Below are 25972 nucleotides of genomic sequence, written 5' to 3'. Positions count from 1 at the left end.
GGACTAAACAGCTTGAATGCCCATATCCAATCCATGAACCATCACATTTAAGTCTTTGATTTACTGAATATTGGATACAGGATATAAAAAGTTGGTAGAACAAGTAAAATTAGGAAATATTGAAACAGACTTCTTTTTTTACCCATCTATTCCAACACCTAACTGATTAATATGTTACTTGTACATTCATTTATAGTGTAATTTATAGTCAGTAACTATTGACAAATGAAATTAACTGTAACATAGTAACTTTTTAAAAAGTTCTCAAATCCACTTTAAACCCCAACAGATTTTGTTCATGGTTGTTATCACTTTAAATATTAGTTTATTTAGTAGCTACCAAATGTACTCCTAAGTGATGTTAAATGTTATTACGAGCATCATGATTCACAATGTTTTGTCAACCATGACAATTTAAACCCTGATTTGATCAACAGTATTTTTTTCATACATATGATATTGCAACAAATAAGAACTTTTAATAGTGTGTTAGAGTAATTTCAGGTACCACTTAGCCATTTATTATGGGCCAGCATTCATGAAATATATTAAATACTTTACCCTTGCAACATCTGATCATACTTACTCGACTAGTGATACCATGTTTTAAATAAGGCAGTGAACTGGAACAGTAGTAAGTCAGATTGAATGTTGGACGTTACATGTATATTAAGTTATTTGTTGGTATTTCATATGAAGGCAAATAGAGTTCAGGTTTATGGACTAACACTAGTGATTTCAATGTATCAGAATTTATTAAGTTTTTTGCAAAGAAATAAAAGTAAATATGAAACAACTAAAAATAGCTACATGTTAAATATTGGCCTCTCTCTCTAGGTTTTTCTTACTACCTTAAAGAATGCTTGACCTGGGCTTTCACTATTCTTCAAACTAATCAAGGGAAATTTTCTACTGATATACAAGATTGATACTTGTATAATGAACATTAAAAAGACTTTTTCTGAGGCCTTCTCTAGAGAGCATTAATTGAAATAAAAATAATTGATAGCCACTCTCACCAAAATGGAAATCTAAATATATTCTATGACTTCAGCTCAGATACTAAGTTTTCTAATTACTTAAAGGGTTAAGACTTTTTCTTTCAATTTCATATCATTGTAAGATACCTGTGCCATAGCCTCAGTATATGATTTATTACCAGATAATTCTAAGAAACCGTTAAAGAATGTTTAAAAGTAGAAAGTATAAGGTCCTCACTAGCTCAGTCTAGCAGGAATTTCCCAATAGCCTAGAGGTAGGATGTTTCCCTAGAGAGCAAGACGTCACTGGTTCAAGCCCCAGAGCAGGCAGGGCATTTTTCATAGCTCCTTCCTATTACACATACATTTGTACATTGTTAATGGATTTGAAAATTTATTTACACTAATACATAATGGCCGGCTTCTTTCAACTACCTTTTCCATGTACATGTAGTTGAAAATGTCATTTGGGTGAGTACATAATTGATTCTGATCACAAGTGGAAAATATAGGATGGTCATGGACTGATAAAGGTATATCCTGGATGTATAGTATTTCTCTTTAAATGACGTCAACATTTAATTTTATAATGAATATTTAATTGCAGTTAAAAAAGTTTTTTTTTTCAAAGTCATATTTTAACTACATACTATACTAGTACCCCACGCATTTTATTCACAATTTCAACGAGTTACATTAAAACTTTGCCCTAATACGTGACAAGCACGTACTGAAATAGTGGAAGTGAAAGCAATACAACAAGGTATAAACTTGCAAGTCACGACCCGGTACTGGTAAATTCGACTCTTGCTTTTTACCGATAAATAAAACAAATTTACATGAAATCGTATGAAGGCAAACATAACAACATACAGTATTTACTTACTTAGGTTCAGCCATTTTTTCTTGTTCTAGTGGAAATCAATTTACGCTGAGCGCTGCTGTTCGATACAAACTTGTAGGAAGATCCTGCTCCGCTTTCTCACTCAACCCGGCTGTGTGACACTTACGCTGAAAAGGTCAAACGGAACCGGAAACCCCTAGTTTCACTTTAAAACTATCTAGAATAAAAACCGTATTACGGATGGTTTCTTACGGATAGGTAAATCAATATCTAAGAACATGCATGCATATTTTCTATATATGATCGATAAAATGTATTTACAGTACGCGCTTATTATTTATTCAGATGACAATATATATATTAAGTATCGTTAAAATATCTAATATAACATAACATTATCAAAAAATATAAATACCGATTTCCGGAAAGTGTTACTCACCGTCACCACATGTTTTGTAGTGTGATTATCAAAAAGCATGGCCGCTGTCATTTGACTTTTAACACGGTTATCACGTTTTAATCATGGTTTTTCTGACACCACTGAATCTCATCAGGTCTAGAGGTCCGGATAAAGGATGGAGAAAAAGGATGTATTTAAGGATGTCATGGGTACGTCTGGAAAACTCTGAATCACTAATTAGTTTTAATTAGTAGTTTTAATTGACAACAGTGATTAGTTTTTAGAATCTACCCTTAATTATATAATCTGCAGTACAGGGGCTCGATTTCTTGATTTGAGTTATATGATTCAAGTTAATAATTACAACACTAAGATAGAATATTTATTGGGGATGTCTGAATAAAGGACGAGATTTCCATATGAAAATTACATTTTGATTATCTGTTGACCACTTTTCACATTATTATAACAGGTTCTTTTTCCACTTATTGAACCACAGTCGCTTGCATAGAAAATGAGAATTTTAATTTTGAAAAAAAATGATATCAGTGGTATGTGTAGTGTGTAAAAGTGAAGGCCTGAAACTCCGTCAAAAACAGCACCCCATCTCACTTAATTGACTAAAATCACATCTATAAACTCACCTGGGTATGCCGTGTTGTCCTGCGCATGCGTCCTTCGTCTGTTGTCTGTCGTCCCTCTGTCCGTCCCTCCATTAACAATTTTTGTTATTGCTATTTCACAGAAAGTGCTCAAGGGATCTTTCTCAAATTTCATATGTAGGTTCTCCTTGGTCCATAGTTATGCAAATTGCATTTTGGGACCAATCGGAAAACAACATGGCCGACAGGGAGCCATCTTGGATTTTGACAATTGAAGTTTGTTATCGCTATTTCTCAGAAAGTACTGAAGGGATCTTTCTGAAATTTCATATGTAGGTTCCCCTTGGTCCCCCATTAAGTAATGATTTAATAAAAGTCAGAAAATTGTATAGAGTTGATAATAGACTGACACGGCTCCAGCTAAAGGAAATGTTGAGTTGATTTAGTGACATGAACTGTATAAAAGTAGAGATTATCTCTCTCTATATATATATATATATTAAGGTATTATATCCAAAAATAAAGTTCAAATGACATTTTATTTTAGAAAAAGGTTTGGCAATTATATGGCCATGGCTTCAAAAAGATGTGGTTACCGACTCTAAACTAGCTATAGTCATTGGGCAAACCAGAACTGAGATCAATTCAATATAACTTGTGTAAAATTTTCTGGAAGACAAATAAGGTGAACACTGGGAACAGCTGAACACCTCAATTTTCCACTTTTACCAATTACTTAACTAGAATTTAATTGGTCCAATAAGAATTATTTGAAATTCAAGGGTACACTGGGAACAGCTGTACTTTTAAAACCAATTATGCTATAAAATTGCAAATACAAATTGTAACTTCAGAAAGTAAGTTCAAAATAAAGTTTTCATTAACCTGACTACCCAATGTTTATTATGTATATCAACATAAAGAGAAATGTTTCATTTTATTGACCTGACCGTGGGTCAACAATTTTTTGACATTGTAATAACATGTATCTGATGATACTGATGCTGTGTTTCTTTTCCACAGAGTTACTATGGAAGGAAGAGGCAATGTTTTTCCATTGCTGTACGGTCTGTGAGGAAAGCCATGATGTATTCAACAAATGCAAGATATGAAAAAAGAAAAACAATGAGCAAAGTAAGTTTCCTCCTCGGATCTATGGATTGTTCTGTGTTATTTAATAATCAAAATTATCGATCTATAGCAGTATGGGATTGTTTTATTTAGGGATGTCAAACCAGTCAGTTTTTTTAAAACTGATTTGACAGAATATCTTCTGTCCATTAACCAGTTAATTGGTGAACCAACAATAGGCTGGTGTATCCCTATATATTAAGTTAAATATAACAAACAAGTAACAAGAAAACATAGTTTATTTATGATATTTGTAATATTCCAACATATTCACATTTTTACATCATATTTCTTACAGATATGATACACCTATATTCCTTCTTTGGCGATTGTTTTTGTTTTTGTTTTTCTCTAGCTCTCTCTCACAGTAAATATTATATCAGTTCTATATATGATCCAAAATAAAGGAAATTCTTTCAATCTTGAACCTTTTGAATGCAAAAGTTTTACATTACAAAGTTCATATTTAAAGTAAAGGGTTTACTTGGTATATCCTGATGCTATCAAGTTCACAAACAACAATGGCAACTGAAGTCATACACTGTTGGGGTTGTTTTAGATGTTGTGTAAATTTATTCTTGAGCGTCCCAATGTAACAGGGAAGACATCCCCCAATTACTATGGACAAAAATTCATACATAAATGTACAAAGGTTGTCTCCTCTCATCTACTTTGTACATCAGTCAAGTAAGAAATTTGAATTTAAAAAATAACCTTTAAAGACCAAAAAAAGAATGATTTCTTGCTTACTCCTACTTGTAAATGGTTGTCAAAGTTGAAATACCATTGATTATCTCCCTTCAAATATACAAACTAGTACATGTTTGGTAGTATTTTCATTTGTAAGTGGAAAAGTGGAAAAAATAGATTACCTTACTAGCTCAAGCTAGCGAGAATTTTCCTTAATCCTAGTGGTACAATGTTTGATTTAAGATCTAGAGCAAGACAACAAGACAAAAAAGTCGCTAGTTCAAACCCCAGCATGGACAGGATGCTTTTTTCAAAGTGCAAAAATTTATTTACTTACAAATATGGTCGAATCTGTACTTATTATATATATATATATATATATAAAGATAAAATATGTTGAGATTTAGGATGTTTTTCAATTAGACATTTATAAGTACAGAAAGGATATGGCCACAAAAAGATTCCTTTAGTAAAGTTTACTAATTGGGATTTCATCGGATTGTTTCAGCTTTGGAGGCTAAGGATAGGAGCTGCATGTACAGAACATAACCTTGATTACTACACTTTTATGACAACATTGGCTGAGGTAAGATCTAAATGTATTGGTTTTGCATTGATTATTTATTTTACCATGAAATAATTAACTTCCATAGGAAAATAGAGAATGGTGTTCAACAAGTCTCCGAAATCATTAACATCATGCTATAATCTATAATTTGGGTGATACTTACTCAGTATCACATCAAGATCTATACCTGATTACATTTTGATGGTCATCAGCCAAGGTTAAAGTGTCAAATTCACACTTAGATTTAACAACCTTTGATTAAAAAAGTAGAGAGTAAAGATAAGGTGGGCAAGGTACCATTATGTCATACAGACCTCTCAACAAACTTTATTGATATTCACCCTAAAGTGTATAGCACCATGTTCTTTACCAGATTACATTGAATATATGTGCCCATAGTTCATGTCTAGACCAAGATACTACAGGTCATGTACATTTAACTTGAAACTAAAACTCACAGTGATTCATGTGTATGAGTATACAGATAAAATAATTCATCAGTTACTTATGATCCTCTATTCAAGTCTTCAGTACCTATTGCAATCTCCTTTTGTCCAGCGCCGTTCGTTATGCCTCATGTCTCGTCCGTCATAAACAATTTACATTTTTAACTTCTTCTCAATAACCAACAGGCCCAGGGACCTGATACTGGGTCTGCTGCATACTGGAATGAAGAGCTTCGTTCAATGTCACAGGAGTTAAATGTGCTAAAATCTTTAAAGACTTCTTCTTAATAACCAATTTGCCCTGAGACATGATATTGAGTTTGTAGTATGCTGGGATGAAGGCCTAGGGCTACCAAGTTTGTTCAAATGGATGACTGTAACCTTTATGCAAGGTCACAGTGGTCAAATATGCTAAAATCTTTAAACGACTTCTTCTCAATAAACAAGATGCCAAATGTACAAATGAATGACCTTCACTTACATTCATGGTCACAGGATTCAATCATGCAAGATGTCCAGAGACTTGATATTGGGCCTGTGGCATGCTGGGGTGAAGAGCTATCAAGATTGTACAAATGACTGACCTTGAACTTCATTAAAGGTCACCATGCAGGGTCAAATATGCAAAAATATGAAAAGGCCATTTTCTCAATAACCAAGAGGCCCACAGGCCTGATATTCGGCCTATAGCATTCTGGTATAAAGCCTACAAATATTGTTCAAATGAATAACCTTGACCTTCATAAAAGGACTCAATAATTGTCAGATTAAAGGATTTGTAGGGCTCAGTTATTGTCATATTATAGGATTAGTAGGCCTCACTATATTATACATATAAATTAAGTATTAGCAGCTTGTAAAGGAAATATGTATTAAAACATGATTTTTATGTTTCAGTCCAATATAGCACTCAACAGAAAAGTATTAGCAGACCTTGCCATTTACGAACCTAGGACATTTCAGGTAACAATGATTTAACAAAATATTGTCATCATTAACTAAGCTTTTAGGTTCTGTTAATTATTATAAGGATGTAAGTATGTCATTGGAAATGATATAAAAGACAGTGTTGTATATATCTACCAATTAATTGTGCTCCCTCATCAGATTTGATAGACTGTATAGATGATGCTTGGGTGACGATTGGTTTGTTTTGTTTAACATCCTATTAACAGCAAGGGTCTTGGGTGACGAGCTATCTTCCATAATAGTAGTACTTACATAGTTTCAATACACAGATTTATATATACATACCTTTTTACAGTCACTTTGGGATAGTAGATTTTGTTTATGTTTATTTTCAATGTATAGTAAATACCACCTGCAGGTGAAATCAATCTAAATTTTCTATTATCAAGTTGTGCACATAATGAACATTGTTTTACCTCAAAAAGCATGAGCAGATTTTGCATAGAAGTAATAGTGTTCTACCTCAAAAGAACATGGCTATTTTGATTTGTTTTGAACTAATTAAATGATTTTTCATTTCAGAGTCTCACAGTTTATGTGAAACAAAGACTAGAAGAAATGGGATTAGAAGATGCTGTGAAGCCTCCACCAAAAGGTGTAATGACGCGGGCCATGCTGAAGGTCCCAACATTTAGTACCTAGCTAGTATCTCGTAGTGTTAATAACAATGAAAACAATTATGTTGACAAATGTTACATGATCATTGAGAATGTGTGAAATGCAGCATGATCATCTCAACTTCAGGAACTAAATACCATACAGAATCTTTATATGGCTAGAAGCTGGTCCCAGTCAAGACATTGGTAGTTCCAATTTTAATATGTTCTGGCTAATATTAGAAGGCCCCATTGTATCATCATCTTCCTATGATTATGGGAAAATATAAAAAAAAAACAAGATACATTGTAGCACCATTCATTTGTGTTTTGTACGGATTAACCTCTATAATATAACCTTTAACAAAAGCTGTATCTGAGAAAGATGGCAGTTTATTTTCATTATCATGTACAAGGTGAATTGAATTGTTTTGTGAATGAATTTAGATATATATGAAATATGGACATTTAAATGTCGGTGTACTCCCTCAAACTGTGAGAGATTTGATTTGTTTTATCATACGAACAACATTTCAACACAATCACCACATTATCATTTCTGTATTGGCACAGATTCAGACTTGTCAGATCTCTACAGATCACATCATGTGGTGTTTTGAGATATGTACAACAAGACAAGAATATTGAACATAAAATGTACATACTAATTATTTTCATTTTGAGGTAAAATATAGAAGATTTTGTATGAACGAGAGGGACATCCATTGTATGTCTATGTTAGTGTTAATGTGATGTATGTTATGATAAATTAGATATATATATATCATGATGATAGGACTCCTAACAGGAGTATTGTGTCTGTGTGAGATGTATGCCACAATTAAATTAATACTTGTGTGATATATGGTTTTGTGTTTTCTATTTTATTAATGTTATGAAACGTTGCCAAAATCTTGGTCGTTCACGAGAGGGATACCAAAGTACATTTCACGTTTTTGGGACATGATTAAGCGGTCGTTAGTCGGGTTAGCGGGGTGGTCGTTTAGAAGGGGTAATTTATCGTTGGAAAACGTCGGTGAACGCGAAACTTGGTCACATACAGGGAGTGGTCGTTCTTGAGATTGGTCGTAAATAGGAGGACCACTGTATAGCATAAAAAATGCTGCAAATTTTATCTTTTAAAAGAAATATTGTTGAATGCATTTGGTCTGTAACCCAGGATTGTCATTCTTCTTCAAAAACTTAGTGTCCCAATGATAATGTCTTCTATACGTGAAGTTCTATAAAAAAATTTTTTTTTTTAAAGTTCTATACGTGAAGTTAAATTTCTTGGGACTGAAAATTAGCGGTTGTCCCAGTTTGGCCTTTAACATATTACCAAAACCTGGCCTTATGGACATTGTGCAGTATACACTTATATTCCCTGGGTATTTTGTTTGTGCTATCTTGATTGTGAATCTGGGAAGTGTATTAAAGCAAATAACATGGACTTCAAATGAAAATTACAGACGTCAAATTAGATATCACAAACATGAAAACAATGATATTGGGCTTGTAGCATGCTGGGATGAAGAGCCGCAAAGTTTGTAAAAATGAATGACCTTAACCTGCATTCCAGGTAACGGGGGTCAAATAGGATAAAATCTTTATAAACGACTCCATATCGGTAATCAAGAGTCCCAGAGACTTGATATTGGGTCTGTAGCATGCTGCGACGAAGTTCTACCAAGTTGTTCAAAGAATGGCCTTCACTGACTATCAAGGCCACAAGGGGTCAAACATGCTATGATTATTAAACAAACTCTTTTCAATAACCTAAGAGGTCCAGAGACCCGATATTGGGCCTATACATGGAAGGGGTGAGCCATGTTTGTTCAAATGAATGATAGTCACTGGAGTCATAGCCTGAAATCTTGAAATTACTTCTTTTTAACAATGAGTCCCAGATACATGATATTGGGCCTATAGCATGGTGTGAGTGAAGGGCTACTAATATTGTTCAAAGAATGACCTTCACTGACTTCCAAGGTCACATGGGTCAAATGTCCTAACATCTTTTAAAGAAATCTTTTTTTTTCAATAACCAAGATGTCCAGAGACCTGATATTGGGCCTTTAGCATTCAGGGAATATGGCTACAGAGTTTGTTCCAATGACTTGATATTGGGTCTGTAGCATGCTGAGACGAGGTTCTACCAAGTTGTTCAAAGAATGACCTTCACTGACTTCCAAGGTCACATGGGTCAATTGTCCTAACATCTTTTAAAGAAATCTTTTTTTTCAATAACCAAGATGTCCAGAGACCCGATATTTGGCCTATATCATGGTGGGGGTGAGCCATGTTTGTTCAAATGAATGAAAGTCACTTGAGTTATACAGCCTGAAAGGTCACATGGGCCAAATGTGCTAAAATCTTTAAAAGAAAACTTTTTTCAATAACCAAGCCGTCCAGAGACCTGATATTGGGCCTTTAGCATTCAGGGAATATGGCTACAGAGTTTGTTCCAACGAATGACCTTAGCCTTCTTTCAAGGTCATGGGTTAAATATATCCAAATTTTGAAACAACTTCTGATTAACCAAGGTGCTTAATGTCATGATATTAACAGTGTAGCCAGTAGAATGTTGGGATCAATGAAAACGAAGTTTGTTCAAATTAATGACATTTGACCTGCTGTCAAGGTCACAGGGGTCATTTTAAGGAAAGGTAATGCTTCATGCCATATTTTCACTGGTTAAGATATCATTGTTGAAGCCTTCTTGGTTGTAAAGCAAACTACTGGGTCCCTGGATTTCTTGGTTATTCAGGGCGATTGCAAATATATAGGTAAATATCATTCATTTCAAAAAACTACTCCTTCATCCGGGCACGCTACTGACCCAAATACCATGTCTCCAAATCACTAGCTCTTTGGACTAAACGCCTCAACGGGGAACAATAAATTGAAATATGACCTTCTTGTATTAAGGTCTTTCATGGGTAACGAGCACCTGTATTAAGGTCTTTCATGGGTAACGAGCAAAAGCATGGGCAAGCACAACTTCATTTCACAAAATCACTACTTCAAAGTCGCTTCTATAATCTTTAACATCGGTGGTGTCGATATATTAGCTGCAAATGGGCTAGGTGAAAGTACCGTAGATCGTAAGTCCAAGGGTCGGTCGTGGCACGAGTCATGCAATATTGTCACCCATGTGATTGTGTTACTATGTTGTATAATTATTACCACAATGTGTCGTATGTACTATGTGTTGTTGATCCGAAGGTTGAAGATTTGAGTTTCCAGTGTAATGCTACTCTGTTGAATATAAAAGATCATGGGAAAGTCATAATATTACCATAATCCACACAACACCTAACCCAATCCAAAACTCTCTCAACACCCTTCGAAAGTTAATCATGTCTTTGGGATTGTGCTGTGTGCAACATCATTACGTCTGGAGAACATGACATTGCCTGGACTTGACCTAGATTTACATACCGAGAGTCGCCGGAGAACGACTTTACCTGGACTTGACCTAGATTTACATACCGAGAGTCGCCGGAGAACATGACATTACCTGGACTTGACCTAGATTTACATACCGAGAGTCGCCTGTTATACGGGAGACGCTCACCCTGCTGGGACTACTGGTCTGATATCATTTGTTAAGGGTTTTGGTTTTTCTTTTGATATTTTACCTGGGTTTTATAGAGTTCGAGTCATAGCTACATTAATTGTCGGCATTCTTCATTTTCAAAATCGCACTATCCTTAATTAGCAATAGTGTGATGTTCACCTCGGACCGAGGATGACACTCTCTAGCTGTCAATGTCAATACTGTAATCACATTGGCCTACTATGATGTAGCTATTGATAGGACACTGAAATGTTAGTCCATATAAAATGCTAGTCCATATAATACCACGTTGAGTTTACGTTCAGAAACTGGGACTCCAATATTTCTTTATCAGATGATATTGATATAGGGTAAATTACTTCTCTGTCACCCATAACAGCTTACACGAGGATGGCGGGGCTCTTCTCTCTTTGTCTGATATACCTGGGGATACTTTTGTCCGTGCAGGCTAAACCACCCCACATTGTCTTCATTGTTGCCGATGATCTGGGTAAGATGGATACATATCCTCCCTTTGGTGACTCCGTTCACAGTATATAACTTTTATCTGTTTAATTATGGCAGCTGCTCAAATTCCATGCCAGTGTAGATACTATTTCTCCTTTTCCCTATAATTTATTGCATGCGCTCACCTAGAAATGCTTACTAACTTTTAGGGACAAGGCTAAGAAAACTCCTATACCCTGGTGGTATCATTGTAATCACCTCTCTGCCACGATAATTCACTGTCATACCGCTTTAAGTTCAGAGAATTTAGTTATAGTCTCTGTTTTTGTTACCAGCAGACTGACAGTCGTGATGTTAAAAGTTTATTATGGGATATTTACATTTCGAGGTTCGACAAATAACAAAAATGTAAATATCTGATAATAAACATTAAAATAATACAAACGAACCTTCGAAATCATAAAGGATTACGCACATACACCCGTAACGTACGAGCTTTCCACACTAGCGATGATTTAGCTTGACAGCCGCGATGTGGTACAAAGAAGTTATTTTACGAGCTTTACCTAGATATGTGTACTTTTTCACTTTTAAACCAAAATTAAATATTAGTCATTCTCAATAACCCTAAACATTACTACCCCATATTAAGTATTAATATCGCGACCTCTATACACAAGACTAACTTTATCAGAATATAACTGTTGTATATTCATGTACATGTGTTTTAACAAGGGAGGGAATTATAACAAAATTTTCTTATAACTATCATCATTTCATATTGGTATAAGGTGTTGCATAACAATCATTACCTTGGAATGCGAGAATGTACAGTTTGATTTTACAGGGTGGAATGATATTGGATTCAACAATCCCGATATGAAGACGCCTCATCTAGACAAAATGGCGGGAGAAGGTGTGATACTGAACCAGTCCTATGTCCAGCCACTTTGTAGCCCGTATGTGTAGCTTTACTCCAGTACCACGGACAGTGGATCTCTACGCATTCTATATATAAATTTGAAAATTGGTATACGTCAGCAGGTTTGAAATGGAGAGCCAACTGTCTTTGTCTATATATTGTTTGTATGTTTATGGTAATGTTTTCTCGCAAGCCTTAATGGCTTAGCAAATTGACATCAAAAGAATTTTGTGTTAAACGAAAAATTTTGTCAAATTATAACACCTAATAGTGAGTTTAAAAAAAACGTGTTACAGATCTCGTCATTCCTTTATGACCGGGTATTACCCATTCCACGCAGGACTGCAGGTATGATCATCCATATTCTGGTTGCAAGGAATTATAACAACATACATGTACATGCGAATTCTAATATATGTATGTGATAAAGGATTAACTTTCATTGCAATTAATGTTTATTAATACCAGAAGGAACTGCTGGTATCACTGAGTCAGTGTGCCACTCATTACCACCCACTAACCCTGTCCTCATATGACCCTGCATGGGTGTTGCAATGATGTTAAATCCCCCCCCCCCCCCCCCCCCCCCCCCCCCCCCCAAAAAAAAACAAAAAACAAAAAACAAAAAAAACCATTACCTGTCACCACCATTAATACACCACTTTCATTATCACTATCACTGCTAGGCATCTGAATCTACATCATACTACCACGTACCACTGTCAACACCACCTACAACTAGTATACCATGTCAACGAACTGCCGCCGCGCCACCAAACCGCCGCCTCTACAAACGCGCCACCAAATCGCCGCCCCTGTCACCAAGTCTACCGTCGCCATTACAACCACCGCACCACCACGTCCATGATCTCCTTTGCCGCCACCGCCCCACCAAATCGCCACCTCTGTTATCATGCGAACGATCGCCTTAACTGCAACCACGTCGACAAACCGCCTCCTCTGTTACAAACACTAAAGTCGCCTTTACCGCCACCGCGTCACCAAACCGCCGCCTCTACCACCACGTCCATGATCGCCTTAACCGCCACCGCGTCACCAAACCGCCGCCTCTACCACCACGTCCATGATCGCCTTAACCACCACCGCGTCACCAAGCCGCCGCCTCTACAAATGATCGCCTTTACCGCCACCGCGTTACCAAGCAGCCGCATTTACCACCATGTCATTGATCGCTTTTACCGCCATCATCTCACCCAACCGCAGCATCTGCTACCGCGTCACCAAACTGCCGCCTTTGTCGCCAAGTCTAAGGTCGCCTTAAAGTCACCACGCCGCTAAACCACCGCATCTGCCACCACGACCTTTATATACATTGTAAATTCATTATTCCTTTATTAGTAAATTGATATTAGATGTGAAATGAAACAGAAACAGTCCACCTCCAATGCGGATATACATCTGACTGGTTTATAATGCTTTGTTCCCAGCACCGTGTGATTATGCCAGAACAGCCGGTGTGTTCTCCTCTAGACATGCAGTTCCTTCCAAAGTACTTGAAAGATCTCGGTTACGCCACACATATGGTCGGCAAGTATGTCTATTGTACCTTCAATTGTCTTTTGTATTTGAAATCTAATTGGATTCATTATTGTAGAAGAAAATAATATCTTTCCTTTACCGATATAACGCGTTAGTTTCGCGTTATTACGCGAAAAAGTATTTTTTTTTTCCTACGAAAATGAACCCAACTGGCTTTCGCATTTTTAAATGTTCCAAAGCACCGTCTTCCAGGAAAACTTCATTGCTTTGTTTCAAGTATATTGTGATGGTATCACGAATTCAATATTTAATTTTGTTGAAGTTATACTTTGGGGGGGGGGGGGGGGGGGGGGGGGCACAAATGAGAAAAAGCCCATACTCCCGTGATCCTGATATTCAATACTATATACTAGTATTGAATCTGATATCAAAAGCTATATTCATATTGATTATATTAAAGATATTTGAGGATTATACCTCATTTTGACTGCGTTTACGGTAGTGTGCCCGTAGTAGACAACGAACATATCCGAAGGCGCTCCATAGGATATGTTGCTGCCAACTACGGGCATACTACTGTATACGCAGTCAAAATGAGATACGAGGGATTATTGATCTGTTGTGAGCCCCGTATTGAAGGAGGTACTCAAGGTTGTTTTTTTTAAGTTTCTTATTCTCTGACTATATAAGGCCGTGTACCCAAGGACTGGTCTCATTTGGTTTGTTTATATCGAAGAGGTAGCACTCTAAAGTAAACAAGACAAACGGCTTTTGCAAAATAGACAAAATCCGTAAAAGAGCAGTGATCCAATATTTGTATAAAAAGGAATGGTCAATAAAGTTTCTGATATTGTTATAACTGAAAGACAAGTCACAGAAAGATATATATTACTAGAGTTGGCATTTTACAGGAAAGAGTATATTCTATTCTGACCGAGGATCAATGAGAAAGCTTTCGGCCCGATGGGTACCACCACTTCTGACAGTTGATCAGAAGCACACCAGGCGCACATTATCGTGTGCTAATCTTAACCTTTTTGAGGAAGATCCTGCCTACTTTGATAAGTGATTTGTCACTATGGATGAAACATGACTCAATCATTTACCCCAGAGGCCAAACAACAATCGAAACGATGGACACCCTGGCTCTCCCAGGCCAAAGAAGGCAAGGACTGTTCCATCAGCTGGGGAAGGTTTTGGCCTCGGTTTTATGGGATGCAGAAGGTATTCTGCTGAATGATTATTTACAAAAGAGACAAACAATCAATGGCACATACGATGCTTCACTTCTGAGGCAGTTACAGGGAAATATTAAACTTAAGCGTCTCAGAAAGCCCACTAAAGGTTTGTTATTCCATCAGGACAATGCTCCTGTTCACAAGTTTGTCATTACCATGGCTGCCATTCACGATTGTGGCTTTAAATTGATTGAGCAGCCGCCTTATTCACCTGATCTCGCTCCATCAGACTTTCATCTATATCCAAAACTGAAAAGAGATATTTCAGGCACCCACTTTCAGTCCGATGATGACGCCATACATGCATTGGACGACTTTCTGAACAGGTAAGAAAAGGAGTTCAGTAAAACTGTCATTGAGGTCCTTAAACACCGCTTGAAAAAGTGTAAAGAAACTGAAGGGGATTATGTTGAAAAATAATACAATATGTCCGGTAAAATTCAAATCCTTCAGTATGAGGCTCACACCATATCAACCAGTCCTATGACAAACCATAACTAAATAAAATGCAAAACCATAAATTTCTGTCGAAAGTTTGGTAAGCACTAGTATGTCATTAAATTAGTGTATCCACGACACATATTCATATGTATCTATGACATTACTTTCCAGGTGGCATCTAGGGTTCTGTAAGTGGGAGTGTACACCGACACATCGCGGGTTCGACTCCTTTTTTGGGTATTACAATGCCCAGGAAGACTATTATACTCACGATTGGAGTACGTAATGAAATATATCTGAATTAAAATAACCAAAACATATATTCAAATACAAATCGTTTGATAAATTGAATAAATGTATGATATTTATTTTGTCATTTCAAACATTAATTTCAAAACATAAAAACGAAAAGTAGTAATTTCTTCACTAAACAAAGTTTTAACATACATGTATCCTGGATTTCATATAGCATGAAAACATCCAGTCTTATTATCAATTCGTAAGGAAGTCTTCAGACTTTAAGCTTAAAAGTCAATGTATAATTCATAAATTAATAGCTATACATTTGTGTATATCTTTTAGAGGGTGGATATGATTTAAGGCAAAATGAACGTCTTGCTACCGAATTTAATGGAACCTATTCTTTAGTGAGTATTTAAAAGTACCTTACAATCAATTGCACACACTGTATATATAAGGATATTTAATGAGTTTTAACGAGTCTTAGAATTTGTGAGCCTTGGCGAGCAAAAATTAAAAGTTCGAGACGAGTTTCATAAAACATTTTTGGAATTTAATTGAATTGGATTAAAACTTTTACAGATTTTTACATTTTGTATCTACAGCTGTATCACATGTCATTATATGTATTAACTTATATGACGGTCGGATTTAAAAAAAAAAAAAAAAAAAAAAAAAAATCTTGAATCATTTATATTTTTGAAAATACAGATACCCTGTTTCCGATCATTCCTTCTGAATGAAATATTGATGATATTTACCGAAAAAGATATTTCAACAATGTCTAATTACTATTTTTTTAATCTTTTGTTTGAATCACTTTCGAGAAAACAATTAAATTGTTGTAGGATATGAAATGTAAATTCCTCCACCGTAAAATACTTTACAACAGATTGTATATTTTATCATTAAGATATGGTTTTTATTCTGCTCTATTATAGTATTCCTACGACCAGGCAGCAGCAGACATTATCATAAATCACAACACGAGCGAACCTTTGTTTTTATATATGGCTTTTCAGAATGTCCACGATCCAATAGAGGTATTTATTCATAATGATTTACGTGTTTGAGCATACATGTACATTCATTACATAATGCAGTTTGATAATCTACATGCATGTAGCCAATATTTATAATGACGATTTCAACGTATATTATATTTTCTGTAACACCTTGTTTCAATAAAAGGTTATACGTTTTAAAGTAATGTATGTTTCATCACCAAAATACAGGTTCCAAAGAAATATGAAGATATGTATCCCAATATTCAGAATGAAGGGAGGCGTAAATTTTCAGGTGGGTTATAGATATCTATGCGACATTGATGTATACAAATAATTGTACTTTAGGGTATAGCGTAGAATGAAATCGACATAAAACACTGTAGATTGGTTCTACTTAATAATATAAAGGTTTGAACAAAAGTCACAAACAGATGAATAGCAATTTTAGCTATAAAATAAACTAACAAATATAGTACACCGAGATACTATATGTATGCCAAGAAATGAATAAAACCAGAGTAACTTGTCACTACATGGCATATTATATATTCATGATAATCGTCATAATTTTAGCTACTGTACACACTCTCAATTATACATCAGTCAATTAAAAGCGATGTTGTGAATGGCGAAGACATTTTTACGTTATTGATTGAAAAATATTTTTTAATGAAAATGCTTGTAACATGTACAAACATTATTTAGATAGTGTAAAATACATAATTACTACCTTTCTAGCATATTTACACTTTAAGTCTGTATTAAGATTTTTTCTCGCTGTATAAGGCATGGTGAGCGCGCTGGACGAAGCTGTAGGGAACCTTACGGACAAGTTAGCACAGAAAGGGATGAAGGACGATACGCTCTTTGTGTTTACTGCTGACGTAAGTCTTTGTTACCTATTATATCGATATCATGCTTGTTTATCAACTTAAGCTTGGTATAGATAACATTTTAAAACAAATATAGTGACGGCGATATGAACTTTTTTGACCTATATAACAATGTGACGCTGTCGTAAATGAATACAGTTACTAGAAGGTATTGAGTAGTTTGTAGGGTTAATTGACTTTTTTTCTCTTTCGATGGTCTTTCTATCTCTATTTATTATTCACATTCCATCGAATATTTGCTCTCAGTTGTTATTTTAGATCAAGGGTACTTTTATATTCAAATGTTTAAGCATTCCGAATAAAATGTATCTAGCATTTTACACATTAATATTTCTAACTACCATTCTAGGTTCGGGGCTTCAGTCCTATTGGGATGCTTTTTAAATACGAATTAAAATGTAGATTTAAAGAAATTGAAAGGTCTTTTGATTATGTTTTAACCTTTTAAGATTGTAATCTCTGTTCTCTTGTAATGAGCATTCTTTTCAAGACGATAAAATTGCATAGTTGTGAACTATACGGGGACCCTATTTCGTTAAACCAACAACAAGGAACATACACCGAAGATAAATCTTGAACATGATGGAATGTCAGAATGAAAACATCTTAATTTGTTGAGATTGGTGACAGACGATTATCATATCCATGGGAACAAACTGTGCGGCTCTGTTGGCTAACTTGTCTATATTCTCATAAGAAGCTGCTTATATCTAAGAGCCTATAACAGGTAACAGAAATCCTGCAGCATCCTTCAATTCAACATTTATTTATATTGACGATGTGATTTATATTCAAATAGCAAAATCTTAATTGACCATATCGATCGGATATATCCTGTTCAACATAAGGCTAAGGCTAAACATCAGCCACTAACCTCGATCTTTACTTTAACATCAGCCGCTTACCTCGATCTTTACTTACAACGTACCCAACAGGGAAGCTTACAATTTAGCTGTATGATAAGCAAGATAAGTTCAATTTCCCAGTTGTTAAATTTCCATTTCTAGATAGCAACATCCCTTCATCCCTTACCTACTACGGTATCCACATGTCCCAGTTCATTCGATATTTAAGAGTTGATTCCCATTATCACGATTTCCGTGACAGATGTTGCCTGCCAAAGGAGAAATCAACAACAAAATGTTTAGAGATACACAGTTTGATGAACACCATGGTAGAGTTAAAAGGTCGACATTATGATCTCTTTTAGATTTAGACATATTTTATTTCCCTGTTGCGATATGAAGTCGGACGTGGTTAGTGGTTCCGTTGTTACCCATCTTTGTATGGCGGGTGTCGTTGATTTGGTCCAGATTTGTATGGCGGGTGTCGTTGATTTGGTCCAGATTTGTATGGCGGGTGTCGTCGATTTGGTCCAGATTTGTATGGCGGGTGTCGTCGATTTGGTCCAGATTTGTATGTCGGGTGTCGTCGATTTGGTCCAGATTTGTATTGCGGTTGTCGTCGATTTGATCCAGATTTGTATTGCGGGTGTCGTCGATTTGGTCTAGATTTGTATGGCGGGTGTCGTCGATTTGGTCCAGATTTGTATTGCGGTTGTCGTCGATTTGATCCAGATTTGTATGGCGGGTGTCGTTGATGAAGCAGAAGACGCTTACGCTTCCGGAGCACATGTTGCTATTCTCTGAATCTATGTTTTTGTTTATGTTTTGCCTTCCTTGAAACGATTTGGAGTTTGAATTACGGTTTCTTTATCCTATCTGTATTCTGTATATTGTTGTAATTGTTTGTAATTTAGACATTACAAAATAACGATGACTAAAAAAGAGTCGAACAAAGAACATTACTTACATGTGAAACTACGTTTTCAGATTTCGATTTTTTAGCGAATTTCAGTACAGGAATGTGATGTTAGGAGAGCGTGAATGAGCATCTTGGATTACCATTATTTACATGTGTGTAACTAGGATTTTAGGTTATTTTGGGGTATGCGGTTTTATTACATTTCAATATAAAAGACCATAGCCAGATAAAGTAGTTTATGGTACTGAAACTTTTATTTAAAAATGGAGAATTGTCAATGTTCTAGCGTGTAACGCTTCCATTATAACTGGTGTTGTGATGTTTTTGATCAATTTGTTTTACTATAATACATTCGTAAGAAATGTTATTACCAGAATGGCGGCTGGCCTTTATACTATGGGAACAACTATCCACTAAGGGGAGCTAAGTTTACCATATACGAGGGTGGTACTAGAGCTGCTGGCTTTGTTAGGGGACCAGGATTGAACGTAACTGGCAGGCGGTTCGATGGGTAGGTACTATAGTCTTTTAATTCAAATGCGAAATTTCTAAAATTGATGTAAAAATGGACATCAAAACATGATTTAATTAGTTTGCATTAAATTTTGCATTAAATTTTGCCACTTTCATCTAATGCTTCTTTGTTCCCACTGGAAGAACATGTAACTATCAGTGGAATTTCTTACTTATTATGCATTAAACATCACATCGGACATCGCTCCGAGTTTATTCATCTTGACACAACTCGACAAGAAGTGACGTCTATAGAGATATCAATTTTAATAGTTATATATAACAAGAGCCGATAGATATTATATCGATGTAAATACAGTAATGCTCCTGTGTGCAAGCAGGAAACTACGGGGAAAGCAAAATAGTATTATGTCGAGGGCATCCAGACAAACGTCCACTATGAATGTCTTGTTATAGTATGTATTTCGTTAGTTAGTGGATGCCTATATATTGCATTTTTGTTACTCTGGTAATCACATATTCGTATGAAACTAAATTGTATATGAATGTCTTGATCAAAGGATCATTTGTGAAATTGTCGAGAAAAAAACATTATCGCACACATTTATAATCCTATATACAATCCGATTTCCTTTAACCAATCAAATCCTTTGATAAATTTATCGCAGTTTAATGCACGCAGTTGATTGGCTTCCTACGCTGGTGTCGGTAGGCGGCGGGGAGTCTCCCCCTGGTGAGTAGTTCGGTATTTCCATAATCGAAATCATGGTATCCTAAATATTCTTTTGTTATATGACGGTTACTATATATATCGTATAAGCGATATTCTTAAGCGTTTTGTATTAAGTTTATACCTTTTCGTTTGAGCTCAATCTGAACTTCTGAAGAATAAAAGAGTGAGCTCAGTATTTCAGTTATTAGCATTATTTACAATGTATCCATAATTTGCTTTCGTAAAGTAATCTATTTCTCAACATTATCCTAACAATCTTTTCTTTTAAGATAAAGATAATAGATGCATTCTAGTAACATGCGTCAGAAAAAAGGTTCTGAAACTGAGAATGTCTTATACTAAGATATTCATACCTTGAAACCTAATAACCTATTATTAGAAATCTAATTCACAATATTAAATGAAGACAGTAACTATATTTTATTCCTAGTGGGATATAAGGGGGACGGAGTTAACATGTGGCCTGCGTTAAGCCAGCTGTCATCCTCACCGAGAACAGAGTTAGTCTATAACATTGATGACCTATTTCCATATGAGGAAGGACATGCCGCAATAAGGTGGGAAATGACACGTGCTATTAAATAGGTATTTAGATTTTTTTCAGTTTTACTACAAAATATCTGAAACATTTTTTAGCGGGAAATCTAGTTTGCTGTATCCATTCTACATGTCTATCCGACAAAACATGTGTTGTGTATGACAATGGAAGACGTATAGAGTGGATTTGGGAGTCGGTTATAATCCCATCCACTGGTTAGGTTACATGTATATAGTGGTATGCCATCCAAATGTAAATATTCAGTTCTAAACGTCATATTCACAACTGTATGAGATAAACACATTGAAAACCAATTTGTTGTAGTTATATGATGTAACTCCAATCTTCGTACATTTTAACTCATAACAAATGTCAACTCTCTATATATTTACGAGCTTTGCATACCAATATGATGTTTGCATGTAATGTTTTGTCATTTGATTCAATCGTATCATGGCAGTTCAATACTTAAATGATTTCCTAATTCATCGGTCACCTGATGGATCCCAAGAGAGAGAGAGTTTACTACTGCTAGGAACAGAAATTGATTATTGTAAATGTTACGGATTTATCATTATTTCAGAGTTGGGGATTATAAACTGATTGACGGATACCCCGGACTTTATCCGGAATGGTACAAACCACAGTCGGTGGAGAAGGACTACAACATAACCAAACTTGACATTGAACAATTTGAACAGGAACAAGTCAGTCGGTACCAGTTGTATAATCTAAAAGGTTAGCACTTGTAAAATATTTTACTTTCAGAAAGTCTTCCAATTAAAGTGAAGATCTGTACTATTACTACGTGACAGTTGTCTCTGGAGCTGTCTGTGTGAAATAGGTATAGATTGTCTAGTCTATTATGAAATATTGTCGGAATATTTTCATCATAAATAATTGGGTTCCTGACACAATAATCCATTTTGACAGTTTTAAATGGCCTTCAACCCAGCTGTCATGGTGTCAGGTATCAACTGTACAATCTAAAAGGTTAGTATCGAATAGAATGTAGAGCTAGTTTTCCTTGTAACAATCCGAAGATAAAGAGATGATTACCTCATTATGGAGTTAATTGTTAAATCTGTGCGAAAATGTTAACACTGTATTTTTATTATTAAAAAACAAATATCTAATAGGCGATCAAATATCATCTAAACTAACATATTAATCAATGAAAATGTATAACTCTAGTTTTGTCTAAACAAACCCGCTTTAGCTTGATCTAATTGGCAATCACCTTTACATAAATCCTGACATCACAAGTATGATGACGTCATCGCTCGAAAGGAATAATGAAGGATTTCCAATTTGTCCTTCAACTTGATAATATTGTGTGATATTTTATGAACGTCCTTGTTTTTTCGCCCATTCTAACTTTGATAAGACGTATTTTTTATTTTTATTTTTTTTATTTTCACAGACGATCCGACAGAACACAATGACCTGTCGTCAAATAACCCGGACATTGTCAATAAGCTAGCCGCTCGACTGAAAACTTATCATGACACAATGGTACCCGCGAACTACCCCCTCCCGAATCCCTTCAGCAACCCAAAACTCCACGGTGGGGCATGGACACCAGGCTGGTGCTGACATATAATGTTCGTAATATGGATTGTGATTGGTTATCACATACTATTCATATCCTTTCTGGTTAAATCGGATTTTTGGTTCAATATTGATCCATGAAGTAAAGGTATCACGCTATATCAAAGTGAAATCGGACGTTTTGATATTCTGTATTTAGGATCTTAGATGAGTTTTCATTTTATATGAAATTTTATGAATCAGGTGTATATATTTTCATAAAATTTTCATAAAAATCTCATATGAAATGGATATTTTTCACACATAACGTCGAGTCATGTTCAATATTTTGACGTCACAGTCGATTTATATAAGACGTACCCTATGAAAATCGTTCTAGAGAATATTACACAAGTGTAACACTATAACACGGACGAATTCATCAGATAACATTCTGATGATGTGATATAAGATCATTAACCCTAGTCCTGTCTGTGATCATCCTAACAGTAGTTGTTTTAGCAACACTAAGCAAATATAAAGAAATATTGTATAAATAGCTAAACACAGCATAACTTGTAAAATAGGGTCTGTAACTAACTTGTGATGTTACCAATTTTAAGTAATATTAGCTTTTAGTCTTAGATTGATTTGTGTTGATGTGATTTTGTACCGGTTCTTTGTAATGTCTTTGAATGTTTGATGAATAAACACAGAGTAACACTTGAAATAAATGGGTCTTAAGTAACCCTGTGTTTCATTTTTGCACTAAACCATATTAGTATTGCAACTTAAAAATACATGTGTTGAAAATTAGATACTTGACATGGGTGATTCCTTTTGACCAGCTGGATATACAATGTATATAAGCGACTGTTTTCCATCATTGAACACGTTGTTAAACACCAAGGATTTTCTTCATTAGTTGACTGTTAATCATCTCCATATGGTAAAGAATCGACCGATGCTGTTAGGTATTTCGCTAGCAGATGATAATGAGAAAATTAGCACGCCCGAGACATAAAGTGTCAGCGGAACCTACCTTGACTGGTAGTTCACAAGCAAAAGACAGAAAGAGAGCAAACCATACTTCTAACACAAAATCGATAAGAAGACGGCAACATATGGAGCAAATATATAATTGCATGAAGAACATTACACAAGAACTATCAGACCAGATGTTTAGGAAGGATAAGCGTCTTCATCAACGACATCCGTCTTAAAAATAAGTCAAATCCAGAGAGGATGCTTAAACAATAAGTTGTATAACACTATACTACGTCCTATTATACACTATCTTGTTGCAATGAGTTTACACTCAAAGAGTTCTTTTGAATAGAATCACACAATTACTCTGTTATCAGTGTTATTTAACCAATTGGCGTACATTTTGGTATTAGTGTTAGTGTTAGAAGGAATGTTTTGATTGTGCCGTTCTAATGTCATGACGTCACACGCAATGTGACGTCCCCCAAGACGAAAGAAGAGACAGAAAGGGAAATATATATTGATACTGATGTTTCATATCAATCTGATAAAATGCTGCTTAGACGAATGTTTGTTTTGTGATATATAAAATCTTGCATGCGTTTCAGTCTCATACAAAATTGATGTCACTCGTTTCATAAATCTACCGATATGGAAACTCGTGTAATATCTCGATATCTGTATCTTTTCATCCAGCTTACTCCCTCCTTTATCTTCTTATAAATCGGGGTCATAGGACAAACTAACTGTCTAACACAGATATTTTGTTACGATGAAGATTAGGTGGATATCAGATATGAACCATAACTATAAGCGTGTGGCCGAATAGAATGCTTTTCTCATATGTTCTGTGTTTACTTCTGAGATGAAAAAAGATGTTTTTTAAAGTATTTTCTTTGTAGAGAATTGAATTAAAACCTATGTAGTCGTTAGCAACATACATAATATATAGTAAACGGGCTAGATTCTACATTGCGAGTGCATGCTAGCTTACATAGGTTTATTAACAGGAAACAATAAAATGGTCTACGTCTCCAACAAACAGTAATTAGGATTTAAAACAATGATAGTCTGTTATATATTCGTATATACAATATCAAAAAAATAATGTTGTTTACTTTAGGCCATTACCTTCCTTTCTGTTGCATGATTACACAGTCATCGTTTTCCCAAGCAACGCTTTTAAACCTCTTTTTCCGCCAATGGGATTTAACTCAAACTTGCCTGAAATGAAGATTGTCCTGACCAAGTGTTCTTATTTTTTGAGTGTCCGAAATTCAAGATGGCCGCCATATTTATTAGCCCGCCCTCATCAGATCGTAGACTATTCAAATCACCCTTCGTCTGTGGTCTGTCGTCCATGCGCAAATAATCATTGTTGTATTTCTTGAAAATACTGACGGGATATTTCTCAAAACTTCACATGTAGGTTCCTCTTTGTACCTAGTTGTTCCCACTCAATTGTGAGTCTGATTTGGAAAACAAATACTGCCGACAGGCAGCCATCTTTGTTTTTGACAAAAAAAAGTTACCGTTATTTCCTGAAAAGTGCTGGAGGAATTTTTCTCAAATTGCACAAGTAGCTTCCCCTTATTTCTTAGTTGTACCCATTTAATTTTAAGTGTGATCAGGAAAACAAAAATGGTCGACATGTGGTCACCATGGATGTTGACAAATGAGTTTTATCGTTATTTCTTGAAAAGTACTAGAGGGATGTTTATATAATATATAAATCAAAAACATAAATGCTAGCTGCTAGTATAAATTGATGTCACTCTAACTCTATAAATTGATTTTCATTGTCCTCGCCTACAAACTTGGGTTGATTATCAGATATGTGTAGTTCGGTTATTTCAATATCCTTTCAGCTATTATCTCCTATTATGGTACTTTACAGTATTTCCTCAGCGACATTGTGGTTATAGACAATCTCAACTTTTCTTATGTATTGGTCAATGTTGAAAAACAAGAGGATTTGTATCGCTTGAGATGCCTTCTTAAAAGAGGGACAAAATACAGTTGTATATTTAGATGAGGTGGAGGATAGTAGTTCCTATGTGCCTGTGTCACTTTTGTGTGCTGATTTTTCCCGACAGTACGATGTGCGAGTTCTACGATTTGGCTGTATCAGAGGCATGAGTGCCATGTCCTAAGGTAAGGCTTACATACACTAATTTTTGAAGACCCACATGTAGATACAAAGATGAGGAGTAATTCAAAGGATGGATTTTCGATAATTCCTAGGTAACCCAATTACTTATCGTAATTCTTTAAATTATACCCCTGCAACAAAGTTAAGGGCGAGTTATACTAGAATTGGGAAATGTTTATGTGTCTGCATTGTCCAAATGTGGGCTCCTCCTAGTCCCTAGCTGTGCATATTGAATTCTGAGATTTACTGGAAAACATAATAGCTAACCAGTGGCCATTTTTATCTCACCGGGACGAAGAC

General features: G+C 35.4%; 3 protein-coding genes across 3 annotated transcripts in view; 2 read left to right on the top strand and 1 right to left on the bottom strand.

Annotated features, from left to right (window-relative positions):
• Positions 1-1998, bottom strand: part of LOC117344556 (6-phosphogluconate dehydrogenase, decarboxylating-like) — a 31690-nt gene extending 29692 nt beyond the window's left edge. Inside the window, exon 1 of the mRNA XM_033907339.1 lies at positions 1867-1998. Coding sequence (XP_033763230.1) covers positions 1867-1880 — 14 coding nt within the window. The 5' untranslated portion in view covers positions 1881-1998. The remainder of the gene's footprint in view (positions 1-1866) is intronic.
• Positions 1999-2280: 282 nt separating this feature from the next.
• On the top strand, positions 2281-8087 carry LOC117344555 (39S ribosomal protein L20, mitochondrial-like). The gene is made up of 5 exons (XM_033907337.1): positions 2281-2433; positions 3850-3960; positions 5156-5233; positions 6559-6624; positions 7153-8087. The coding sequence occupies exons 1-5, from the start codon at positions 2347-2349 to the stop codon at positions 7270-7272; spliced, it is 462 nt and encodes a 153-aa protein (XP_033763228.1). The 5' UTR covers positions 2281-2346; the 3' UTR covers positions 7273-8087.
• Positions 8088-11196: 3109 nt separating this feature from the next.
• On the top strand, positions 11197-23275 carry LOC117314550 (arylsulfatase B-like). The gene is made up of 14 exons (XM_033868618.1): positions 11197-11296; positions 12101-12212; positions 12472-12523; positions 13624-13727; positions 15526-15632; positions 15937-16001; positions 16536-16637; positions 16830-16893; positions 17388-17485; positions 19633-19769; positions 20401-20465; positions 20896-21022; positions 21587-21741; positions 22427-23275. The coding sequence occupies exons 1-14, from the start codon at positions 11197-11199 to the stop codon at positions 22597-22599; spliced, it is 1461 nt and encodes a 486-aa protein (XP_033724509.1). The 3' UTR covers positions 22600-23275.
• Positions 23276-25972: the final 2697 nt, after the last annotated feature.

The sequence above is a fragment of the Pecten maximus genome, chromosome 16 (assembly GCF_902652985.1).
Source record: "Pecten maximus chromosome 16, xPecMax1.1, whole genome shotgun sequence".
In the NCBI taxonomy this organism is placed as follows: Eukaryota; Metazoa; Mollusca; class Bivalvia; order Pectinida; family Pectinidae; genus Pecten; species Pecten maximus.
The sequence above is the reverse complement of the archived record's forward strand: the minus strand, read 5'-3'. Positions and strand labels throughout refer to the sequence as shown.

Bases quoted from the DNA above. Each gene is read 5' to 3' on its own strand.
- LOC117344555 (XM_033907337.1), top strand. From the start codon at position 2,347: ATGGTTTTTCTGACACCACTGAATCTCATCAGGTCTAGAGGTCCGGAT. The intron at 3,961-5,155 runs GTAAGTTTCCTC...GGATTGTTTCAG, and splicing joins AAAGAAAAACAATGAGCAAA to CTTTGGAGGCTAAGGATAGG. The intron at 5,234-6,558 runs GTAAGATCTAAA...TTTATGTTTCAG, and splicing joins TTATGACAACATTGGCTGAG to TCCAATATAGCACTCAACAG.
- LOC117314550 (XM_033868618.1), top strand. From the start codon at position 11,197: ATGGCGGGGCTCTTCTCTCTTTGTCTGATATACCTGGGGATACTTTTG. The intron at 15,633-15,936 runs GTACGTAATGAA...TATATCTTTTAG, and splicing joins CTATTATACTCACGATTGGA to AGGGTGGATATGATTTAAGG. The intron at 20,466-20,895 runs GTGAGTAGTTCG...TTTTATTCCTAG, and splicing joins CGGCGGGGAGTCTCCCCCTG to TGGGATATAAGGGGGACGGA.